The sequence below is a fragment of the Brachyistius frenatus genome, unplaced genomic scaffold, assembly GCF_029030835.1.
Source record: "Brachyistius frenatus isolate BFR_SWC_R1_liver_20210118 unplaced genomic scaffold, ASM2903083v1 Contig_166, whole genome shotgun sequence".
Classification (NCBI taxonomy): domain Eukaryota; kingdom Metazoa; phylum Chordata; class Actinopteri; family Embiotocidae; genus Brachyistius; species Brachyistius frenatus.
In genome coordinates this window covers 734,275-746,447 of record NW_027210765.1, presented here as the reverse complement: position 1 = coordinate 746,447, position 12,173 = coordinate 734,275, and the positions used below count along the sequence as shown (strand labels likewise).

Here is a 12,173-nt window from a genome sequence, read left to right as displayed (position 1 = left end):
GGCTTAATTCAAAATCACACTTAGTCGAGAAAATTCCATTGTTGTTAACTTTTAAGCCTTGAGAAGGCGATGAAAATAAGTGATCAATACTCCTTCAAACAAAAATACAAGTAGACTGAACTGCTGTTGTCCTTGACCTCTTTATTTTAAATGCTTTACAAACAGAGTAAGACGCAGTGGCTCCCTGGATGTCTGAGTCATCCTAGATGGCATTTATAGGATGTAGCTCAAGTCTGAGGGGAGTCGAGATGGTCGGGAACATACAATACAAATAAGCCCGTATAATGTAGTGTGGAAAGAAAAAGAGGAAATTGGACAGCAAAAACGCAGGGGAGAGAAAGATTGGAATCGGCGGCTAAATATTAGTGTTAGCAACACAAACGTTGCCCACACACGAGAGTTGGATCAGCAGAGGGCAAAGTCATACCCATCAGCGACAAACACTTGAGGTGTGCTACAGTCTCCCACACACACTTTACCCGAGCATGTCACATACACAAACCCGCTGACACAAAAATACATCCAGCTATTTATTCCACTCTGTCAGAAATGCAAGCGTACAACCGTGAACACGCACACGCACTGAGACGAGCACATGCAACTTACGTAAGGCCTGCCCCCCCCCCCCCCCCCCCGTTCTTGTCACCACCTTTCTACACTGGTTTTCTTCCCTCTCTCTATTGTTCACCCCCCCCCCCATTTGTTAGTTCAAACTGCTCGAACACTCAGAACGAGGACACAATCGAAGCGCTTCTCTCGTTATTATCCCACGCAAGCACTCGCTCATTACAGACACACACACACACAGCAACCCACTTCCAATTGCTTGTGATGAATCAAAAATACATGTTAATTTCCTACATACTTCGAAATAAAACCGTCAAGTTTACAGTGTTTATAGCCCTGATCGCTGCACCTAAAATGGCCACTTTAAAAAAAAAAAAAAAAAAAAGTGAGCTTCAACAAAATGGCTTAATGTTTGCTTCTCGTAGGGATTCAAGTACGATCACGCACACATACACACCCTGGCTCTCCAAATGAGTAGACAGAGTTCTCTTTTCATGTTCCCTCGGCACGCTCTCCATCAATAGCCTCATTTTCCCTTCCCCCCCCCCACCTCCCTTTACTGCAGTATTCATCCAGCCATCCCTTCATTTTCCCCTTTTCCTCTGCTTCTTTTCTAACATTCAGCCCTTTCTCCTTCATTTTTACAATGTTCAGAAAATTCTTATTAGGTTTGAGGTTACTGCATATATTGTACATTTAGCTGTATGTGCACAGCCTGCTGTATTTAACTGACCATTGCTCTTTTCCTGAATCTCTCCATAGAATCTTGCCATCGACCAGCGACCGTTTCCTGCTGAAGAACTTGGTCTCCGGTGTGGACTATAACTTGTGTGTGTTGGCTATTTTTGACGACACAATCACGTCATTGGCCGCAACAAAAGTCCTGGGCTGCACGACATTCTCCACCAAGGATGTTTACCCAGCATGCCGCTCTCTCCAGGCCCACTTTCTGGGCGGGACACTCACCATACTGGTCGGCGGTGTTGTTGTGGTCACCCTACTTGTGTTTACCGTGGCGCTCATGGTTCGCCACCGTGTTTGCAACCATGGCGACCACATGATATGTCACAACGGCAACACTGAGGCAGGAGGCGGGGCCTGCTGTCAGGGTGGAGGTGTAGGTGGCGGGGACAAAGGAGGAAACAGTAGCGGGTGCTACCAGTCAAATGGCTCCGGAGACATGATGATGGTGGTCCTTCCCAACGGTCTGCCCTCCAAGAGAGGAGGGGAGAAGGAGAAAGAGAAGGACACGGGAAAGGAGAAAGAAGTGGCCGACTCTGCTTCTTCTCTGCCACCTAAACTACCACCAAAGCCCAGGCAGAAGCCTAAAGTCAACCTGGAGCAGTTTCTTTCAGCTGGGGGGGTCGTTTCCACAACAACAGGGGCAGGAAGTGAGATGGCGTTGGTGGTGAGGCAGCGGAAGCTGGATAGAGCACCGCCGTATACCCCGGAAAGTGACAGAACTCCCCTCTACTACTCCCCTTCTCCTCCCTCCACCCTGCCCCGTCAGTCACGTTCCAGGGATCGCCCACAACCTCGTCTGGAGCGAGAACTGACCAATCGAGCTAGTTTCTCTCTGGCTGCTCCCCTAAGAGACTCGGAGCTGTTGGACTGGAGAATCACACCCCGAGGTAGGGACAGATGGAACTCCTCACAGGCTTATCAGAGCCCCATATCTCCTCTAAGCTCTGCCTGTGGGACCGTAAGCAAACGGCGGCACTCACTGGACATGGGCTCTTCGGTCGCCCTTGCGACAGATGCCGCAGCCTCTGTCGCAAGGCGTTATGGTGCTGTCAGTTACGCCAAGCGACTCAGTGTAATCTGGACAAGGCGGAGCCAGTCGCTTCATGGTATGTTGGTGCAGTGCGCCTCGACGACAAGCACGGCGTCTTCAACAACCAGCGACGAGGGCGAAAACGGAGCGGGCTTTGGGGCTCGCCGCGATTTCCAACGGGGATACCTCCATGCTTACAACACCACCAACTCCAACTCTAACACTGGGATCACTACCGGGAAAGTGAGCTATGTAAAAGACAGAGGTAGAGAGAAAGGAAAGGAAGACAGGAGGCCTGAAGAACTGGAGGAAAGTGTTGTATAGGGGCTGTGGAATAAATAAATAAAAAAGTTAAGAGGGATAAAGGGTTCTGTGAGAGGACAGTTTGAATGGGATGTTGATTTGAGAAGGCCAAAGAGGTAGAGTCTGAGGAGAAATTGAGGGAGCAGAAAAGCAAAGATGAGGAAACTCATCTATAGCAACTATAGATGAGGAAGGAAGGGTTGTGAATTCAGAGGGAGGGACAGGAGTCTCACTTATGCAGCTCCTTGATTTGCTCTGCAAGAAGTCCAGGAAGAATAGAGAGGAGAGGGGAAAGAGCACCTGGAAGCGAGGTGAAGATTTCCAAGAGGCTCTGTTCGTGTCGTGAAGAGTGTTGGGACAGAAATATAAGTGGGGGAAGAGATGTGAAAAATGGATAAATTCTCAAAGCTGAGCCGCTCCATCAAAAATGAACTGATACAAGGTAGAAAATAAAGTAGCAACACAAGAACAAAACTCAAAAATCCAGAGAACTGTGGGAACAGACAAAGTGAGCGGTATACAATTACAAAGAGAGGGAGAGACGTAATCAAAGAGAAGAAAACAACAATGGAGCAACAGAACAAAGGTTATATAGCAGAGAGAAGTGGCACGAGGTCGGCGTGGATCTCAGTAAAGCCTATACACTAATAGAACCAGACTTTTGCTAACACTTCAATTCTCCAGAGTCCCAGCCCCCACACCTCCGCCAGGATTTATACTGGATCACAACAAAACACAAAACTGGTAATAATAGAGAAACACTCTTCTCTGACAAAAATACAACAGAGAAAAAGGTTTGGATGGCACAGCTCTGCTCTGTTAGCTTGGCTTTTGACTGCAACACTGGTGGCCATTTTGAAACTCTTTTCCAAAATGCAATGAATGTGACTTTTATGTGTCCTCTGTGTCTGGGCAATGATTTTGGCTCGCTGTGCCTGCGGATTATAGGAGCATAAATACAGAGCCGGCTGCATTGGACATGATCAATCGATACGAGCTGGGACCAGCGAGCGCAGCACAGACATTATTAAAAGAAATACATTGGGATTACAATGGAGTCAATATGGATTACAAAAATGGAGGAGACAGGAGTGCGCGATGGTACACATGAGCGTGTGCACTTCTGAGACGAGACAAGATCATACCGGATGTCAGTCAGATGATAATGGACCAAATAAATGAATCATGCTGATGGATGCATACGTGTGCATGCATTCATGGATCAAGGACAGGATGTGTACGCGTGCCTGTGTGTGTATTTATGTGCGCACATGTATATGACTGTTTGTCAGGGGCAATCCAATCAACCAGACTCCATTCATGTTTGAAAATGTTTAGTGCTTTCTGGACATGCTGTAAAAAGAATACATCTAAAAATGTTAAGATTAGAGGTGGTGTTAAGCTCCACCCACAATTGAAGTAAGAGTGAAATGTTTAAATACTTTTCCACGACAGCTAGTATAAATCGCTATTTTCAGCAACGTAGCATGGTCAGAAAGCGGGAAAAGGGGGATCAAACTTCATTTTTGTGTGACGTCAGACTCCTTTGTGCCACATGGGTTCATGTTCAATCCAAACTGTGAATGTTTGCAGAAAGGAAGCAGTAAAAAAACAAAACAAAAAAAAACCAAGGACAGAACCATTAAGGAAGCCACTAATGATATAAACTCTTTGTTTGAAAGACTCCACCGGCACAGACCACAGAGACTCTACAAAACTTCTATCAAAGAGAAAAAAATAAGAGAAAACTTGAAAGTAAATATATAAAATAATGTTACTTGTCGCACCATGTGTTTCTGTTTTTTCAAAGTTTTCTGGGGAATGATGTTAGGATCAAATGCAAAATATGAAATGTGTGATTTTTTGTTTTAGACAAAAAAAAAAAAAATCATGATTAGAACAGAAAATGTTGATTATAACCAGGCAGAAAAAAATATATATATCACACTGAATAAGCACACAGCACCAAACACACAACCTGGCAAGCACACACATCCCAAAACACGAGACACACACACACACACAAACAGATGCCTATAAAACAGAGCCAATTACATTAATAGTAATGAATTTTAACCATTAATGTTGTTTCCTTTCTGTTTTTATTTAATTTTGCCAAAGTCAATATTGTTCTCTGGACTTGATATTAATAATAAAAATTACATGTATGGAACAGAGACTGACTCATTAACAGGGAGTAAGTTGTGTGTCATGTTTGTGTTTATGAATTACATTTTGTGAGAAGAATTTACAACACAATTTGTACCTGTGCAGTGTGGTGAATCAGGAAGTAATTCAGGGCACAAGATGGATAAAAACATCAAGTGCTCTGGTTTGGTTTCAATTTGGGGAGAAATGCGAGAATGATTTAGTCCTGATGAAAACGTTTTGAGCTCAAGACAACTTTTCGAGTCAAAGAAGCTTCAGTGCATGCACGTCTGGTGGGTGAAAATGAAGTTGTTTACTTGTCAGTCAGTGGAGCTGATTAGAAGATAAGGGTGAAGTAACTCTTCTTGAGGTAATTTTTTTTTGAAGAAGAAGACAGAGTAAAACTGCAGAGAAAAACATCTCAAAGGAGGGAGATCAATAGTTTTGGGAGCAGGTAGAAATGCATTTGGAGAGAAGAAAAAATAAAGGTACAAGTCAACAAAAGATTCAAAAGAACAGATGTGATATGACACTGAAAAGGAAGGAGAGCTGAAGTGACAACAGACAGGCGATAAAAGCTGTCAGACTAATGGATCACAATTCTGATACTTTGTTATCATCAGCCATAGCTGCTGGTTTCAGACAGTTTTATGCAAAACATTACAAAACCCTCTCACTGCTACCTGCAGCTGACTTTAACACTAATTTGGCAGCAGGATGTGATCTGGCAGCACGCTGCCACTGAGAAAAGTTAATTAAACTATTAAACATAGAATTGAGTAGGAAAGATAACCGTTAACGAAAAATTCCTTTATTCATTTACTTTGTCCAGGTCATGGTGGCAGCAGGAGAAGGGAAGGTAGCCCAGACCTCCATCTCCCTCGCTACGTCAACTAGTGATTTCTGAGGGTTCCTGAGGCTGTATAGGAAATATTATCCCCACCAGAGATTTTCTGGGATTGCCTCTCATTCCTGTCTCAGTTGGATGTAACAAGAATGATTCACCAGCGACGTGCACGGGACACAGAAACAAAACAAAGAGCTGAAAGCAGCACAGAGCTGCAAACTGTGTTTACTCTCAGTTGGGACAGCAGAGTAATTTGATAAGCTATCACAAATAGGGCTTATGTCAAATAAAGCTTCACATCTGTTCAAAAAAAAAAAAAGACAGACTAAGACAAAGATGTGGAGAGAGGAGGTTTTTTTTGTTTTTTTTTTACTTTCCTCTCTCTCATTTTGTGTTTCAACCCCATCCTCTTGTATGTTTTCACTTTCTATTAAGCCCTTTGCAGACACTGCTAAATGCCCGAGATGGAGAGTGTGAAAGGCGTGGAGAGAGACAGAGAGGGGGGAATGTGAGATTGCTGACGCACCTCGAGATAGACAAATAGATGATGAGCAAGGGGAAAGAGGGAGAGAAAAGCAAAGGCGAAGGGTAGGTCATTGTGTTTAGCTTTTCAGTGTATGTTTTTGCACGTGTCTGTGTGTGTGTGTGTGTGTGTGTGTGTGTGTGTGTGTGTGTGTGTGTGTGTGTGTGTGTGTGTGTGTGTGTGTGTGTGTGTGTGTGTTGATAGTTTTGTCATGTTAATATTTTCATTTATTACCAGATGTTTTCACCACAAAGGGATCAAATATGACTTGGTAATTGGTGTGTGTGTGTGTGTGTGTGTGTGTGTGTGTGTGTGTGTGTGTGTGTGTGTGTGTGTGTGTGTGTGTGTGTGTGTGTGTGTGTGTGTATGAGTGCACTTACGTGTGACGGGCAAGAACAACACAGTGCAGAACACCATCCCTCCCTCTGCTTTCTTTGCCCGAGGCGAAATCCTGGCCCAATTTGACTAATTACAAAAAAAAATGCTGAGTAACGTGCAAACACACACATCCACGGCTACACAAGAGATCATCTTTTCACACACACTCGCACGTATGCATTTGTTTGCACTGCAAGGTAACCTTGTGGAAGTGGTGTTTGCGTGCTTCCGTGCGTATGTGTTCTGGCTGCATGTGTGCGTCTTGAAAGGCCAGGTCTGCCCGTAGCCAAACTTCCTCTGACATTTGCAGTTATGATCAAGGTATGATGCATCTCCCTGCAGTATGCCGAGTAAATGCTGACTCAGGATGACATCAGGACTCGGCACCTCTTGAGCTACAAACCAGTTGGACCAGTTGTGCAACACGCTAACGGTGCCCTGATAGAAGAAACACAGTAAACAAATCTGTGCAACCAGCTCTGCGCTCCAGTCAAAACTGCTGATATCATCACAGAAAATTATGATTATCAGCCTTGATGTTTCCATGGCAACTATGCAGATGTGTCACCAGTGTATGGCCTGAAATTATTAGCCAAACACTTGGAATAAAGTCCTTAAAGCAGTACAATAAACAGCTCAGCGGAACCTCAAAAGTTCCCAGAGTTCCTTTAAATCATGGCTCAACCCTCTGTAACTCAGCCAGGAATCAAACTGACTTAATGAGTGCAGACTTTGTAACTTGCAGTGACACAAATCAACGTATTACAAGTGATAAATAAATTATGTTGTAAAAGAAATGATCAGTAAAGGACATGTGTGGGAATTATTTAATTTATGGGCATATACAATAAAAAAATAAAAAAAGAGGATGTAATTTAATCTGTCACATTAAATTCGCTGATGTTCCAGACCAAGAGGAGATTCTGATGAATATTGGGTTAATTAATATTGATGTGGTTTTCTTATTTTCGGGAGGATTTTTTTGTTGTTGTTATCCTAGAAAATCAAACTTCTGACAACACAATAAAAATTGCATGTACAATAGTGAGCTGTAGCTGACAGATGTTAAGAGCAGAGAAAGCACATGTCTACTGAGATATTTTGTCTTCACCAAAGAATATAAAGACTTAAGTCATAATTCATTTATTGGATAAACTCACAATGTGTTGAGAACAACTGTAACCCTCCAAAGACGGGGTGGCAGCAGAAATCACAAGGCGCTTCACACCCAATTAGTCACTTGAACTGATGTGGTGAATGTGAAGCAGTGAGATTGTGAGCTTAATTAGCAGTAATAGATCATAAACAAAGGCAAAGCATTGTTTTTATTTGCCTGATTGTGTTATGAAAAGAAAACAACTTCAGTGAAATTACATTTTTGAGTGTAATTCAATTTTACGGTAAATTGGCAGAACATCTTTTTCAGTAAATTTACAGTAAATTATCCAGGGTCATTTTACTGTTTTTAACTACGCTGGTTTTTTTTAATACCGAAAATTAAAATGCTCGCCGAAACATTCAACATATATATTCCATAACCAGAGACACTAATCACTGTTTCTGTCTTGTTTTTAATGATTTTTCTCTGTTTTGCAATTATGGCTAACAAGGATCAGGGGAAACGAGGCCTGGATGATAAATACAGATTGTCTGGAGAGTTTGTGATGAAGGTTGATGGCTACACAATGCTCTCATAAATATCACCTTACTATCACATCTGACGGGACGCTGTGTGGATATTCATGCACTAATTCAAAGGATTGCAAACATTTGATCTGCATAGATCAAATCAGTGGAAGTAAAGGCATTAGCAGGCATTTCTCCCACACTTCTAACGTATACGTTGTGAGCAAATCCTTGTTTAACTTCCCGACACGTCAGCTCAGCACCGTCGGTGACAGAGGAAGAGTTGGTGGGGGGGCTGCAGAAAGTGAGATAGATAAAATGATTGATTAAAGATAGAGGAGCGAGGAAAGGAGGGAAGAGAAGTAAAGGCAGCGGTTGAAGGGGGAAGTAGAGAGGCGAAGTGATGTAGTTCAGCAGCAGGAGAGGGAAAATAATAATTTAGCCTAGTTAGTAACAAATAAAAGCTACAGAGAAGCAGAATTCTTTCTTGATCTTTTGGTTTTTGTTTTACTGGAACTGCTGACAGACACCTGAGCAGGCATCCAAATGGTGTAAAAGGTTACTGGAAATAAGCAGAATCTACAGAAACATCAACACTGGAGAGACAGACAGACTCAGTTAGAGTGCGTTTAATTAAAGCAGGAGTTCATTTGCCATTGACATGCTACACAGGGCACCTTAAAAGAACAAGCGAGAGGAGATGAAAGAGAAAACGAGATGGCAGGAGAGACAAAGAGGAAAGACAAAAGGAGCCGAAGCAGTGTTCAAACTAGAGAGGAACAAAAATGATATAAGACTGAGGCTCCTGCAAGGCGTTACCTTCATGCATGACTTCCTCTCTTTCCCTATCTCTGCCTTCCTCTCACACTGCCTCTCCACAATCTTTAATTTAGCCCTCTATCTAATTTGCTCTCCTTCACCTCTACTGACTTCTCATTCAATCCTTTGTTCATTGCATTCGCTGCTAATCTCCACTTCTCTCTGCCGTCCCTGCTCTCATGCACCTCCTCCGCTTGGAGCTCTTATTGTTTTGCCAGTTCTCTTTACCGACCTTTCATTTATTATCTGCTCCTGACTGTAAGAAAATATTCTCCCTCTCGTACTTTTAGCTACTGCAACACATACCCGCTCACATACTTTAATGTTTAATCTGTTTCCATTACTTCATCTAAATATATTGTGGCATTTCCTCTGTGCCCCTCTGTCCTTGTCCCCCTCCATTTTCTTCGTCTGGTTAATTTTCTCCGTCCTTCCCCATTATTTTTCCTTTACTTCTTAAATTCCACTTTCTAACTCTTAAATGCTGCATGAAGAAGTTTGTGCTATTTGCTCTGGATTTTACTTTTTGGTATTGGTTCCACTATGTGCATACGTAGATGAAATGCTAAATAACAGACACCAAAAAGCCAGTCTTACAGGAATTAGTACAGAATTATAAAAATATTTTTCTTACATTGAAAACCTTTAAAACGTATGGAAATGATTAAAACTCCATAAATCCTAAAACACTGAGATCTCCTCCATTCAGCTGCTGTCTCAACTCCATCGCTGCCCTGCTCTCCCGCTGTCATTCACACACATTTTGTCTCTCTTCACCCTCTTCCTCATTGAGCCTCTAAAACGTTTTATAGAGTGACACTGATTTTCTCCTGCTAAAAGGTGACCACACGATTCCTCTTTCTTCAGACCAGCTTACATCGAAGCTATATTTTTTTGTCCTCTCACTGGGAAAAAAAACCATAAATCTAGGAACAGAACATAAACTACTGCAGGAGGCTTTTATCTGATGTGCCCTGCACCATTATGACCGTCAGACACCCTCCAGCAGTACCGGTGTCACCTTACCCTTCTAACCTGGCATTTGAGCGACACGAGGACTGGGACCTCTGGCCATCGCAGTGTCAATAAATGTTTTACCAATTACATGATGTGATCTGTCTCTCACACAGCTGAACGGACTGGCTCAGGGAGCAGTACAAAAAAAAAAGAAAAAAAAGAATTCTATTTGTTAAAGTGGGTTGACATAAAACGTTGTGCCTCATTCATTAAACATTAACACAAGTGAATCTTTAATCATTGTCACCATTCAAACGAACACACTGAAATCCAATTTAAAGCCGCATTAATTGTTCTTCAGGCAATGGAACAAGCTGAAAACAAAACTGACATACTCTGGTGTTACAGTGAATGCATTGGCAAACAGTCCTGTATTTACACATTCAGCAGACACAGGGCTGCATTAGTATTCATTTGGAGTTGTGTTTGTGTCCACCTGATGAATGCAAGTCCCAAGTTCCCCCCTCTCACCCAAGTCCTGAGGGAAATGTGTAGCTTTGTAAGATGACAAACTTTTTGCTAAAAAAAAAAAAAAAAAAAAAGATTTGCCTGGAGAAGCTGGAAATTAGGCTGCAAGTAGTTTATGGGCCAGAAAAACAAACCAAAACAATGAGCTAAAGGAGGTGAAAAGTCTGTTTGTTCCTGCACACCTTACACATGTTTTATAATGAGAATATTTGATCAGTCAGCAATAGAACAAGTGGAGTGGAGCTTGAATGACTTCTTTTAAAATATAGGTCATAAAACAGTTAATAAAGAGCTTTATATAAAATGGTACATGCTTAAATTAGACTCTAATGACCTTGATACCGCCATCGCTACAGTTTTAGGACAAAATTTAATAAAAAAAAAACTTTTCAACTGTAGATTCACAGAGCTTCTTAATTTCATGTCTGAGGAGACGCAACAACATCTTTAAGTCCTCAGCCAACAAATGTTTTGGTTTTCTATATTCAAATCAAACCGGCTCTTCCTGACTGGTTGCGGTTTTCCCTGCACTGCTCAAGCTTGACGACTTGTCAATATTGCCATCATCATTGTTTGTCGCAGTTAATTGCACCATGTGGTTTACACGCAGCTTTAAAGACTGCAGGCCTAATTAATGACATCATTTTACATGTTGAGTAGAAACAAGATCATGTTTTGGGATTCAAATGAAGGATTTTCTCTCTTTTCTTTACATCTATAATTCTATAATTTGAATGACCACATTTTGGGAAAAATAAGAACGATGGCAAAGTATGGAGATTTTTCTTTCCAGTAATTAATTTCTTTCATAAACCAATGTCTGAAAAACATTTCGGACCTGTTTTTTGAATTCTCTCCAGTTTTATTCCCTTCACAGCTCCTTGTCTCTCTTTCCTGTCCTCAGCTCAGATACATTAGCCTTTTTTGGTCACTACTTTCAACCCGTCTCAGTCTTGCCGTTTATCCAACCTCTGTTCCCTCTCCTATTTCTCTCTTTCAGAACCTGCTCGCTATGTTTCTGATTGTTTGCAGTTGTTTCCTCTTTCTCCCTCCTTCGATTTTTTTTCACCTCTGCCAACTTCTGTTGTTTGACTTGTGTCTTCTGCTACAATGGAGGGCACAGCACTTCACTGACATCTCTTAAACTCATGAGCAACTTTCATTCTCCACTTCTCCACAATGGTTTTCCTGTTAACCCCAACAACTCTCCATCACTCATTCCTTCCACTCTCCGCATTTCCTTTCAGTGTGCTCTCTTTTATCCTTGACATCTCTCCTCTTCTCACATGTTGTCCCAGCTGGGATTTTGCCTCCTCCCTCCCTTTTCTTACTTCGCCACGGGGTCCCTGCAGCTCATCATTACCTCTCTGAACATCCCACCCACTGCCCATCTCCTCTTCACTTTTTTTCCCCCAGAACAAGGAATGAAATGGGAGCTTCCTGCCCTCTTTTCATCATTTTTCACTCTTCATTCTCTCTTTTTGTCCTCCATGTGGCGATGCTACCACCTACTCCTCCCACTCATCATCCCCAAAGGCTCCCTCCAGACTCATGATCAGAAGGAGGCAGTGAAATTTTGTAACCCTTCTCATCTTGAGACGTTCTGCGGTTTCTTTTCCGAGACGCTGACAGTAGGAGAACGTGGTGGATGTACATGTGTGAGAGGCAGTGGTACAAAAAGGGAGACGGATACAGCAGGGAAT

At 42.3% G+C, this 12,173-nt stretch overlaps 2 protein-coding genes across 2 annotated transcripts in view; one reads left to right on the top strand and one right to left on the bottom strand.

The window, feature by feature from the left end:
- LOC138631810 (leucine-rich repeat and fibronectin type-III domain-containing protein 4) overlaps positions 1–4,817 on the top strand; it is a 42,426-nt gene extending 37,609 nt beyond the window's left edge. Inside the window, exon 8 of the mRNA XM_069717005.1 lies at positions 1,330–4,817. Within this exon, the coding sequence (XP_069573106.1) occupies positions 1,330–2,665 (1,336 nt within the window). The 3' untranslated portion in view covers positions 2,666–4,817. The remainder of the gene's footprint in view (positions 1–1,329) is intronic.
- The window catches only part of pcxb (pyruvate carboxylase b), a 285,890-nt gene that overhangs the window by 117,393 nt on the left and 156,324 nt on the right, over positions 1–12,173 (bottom strand). The gene's annotated exons all lie outside the window — the stretch shown is intronic.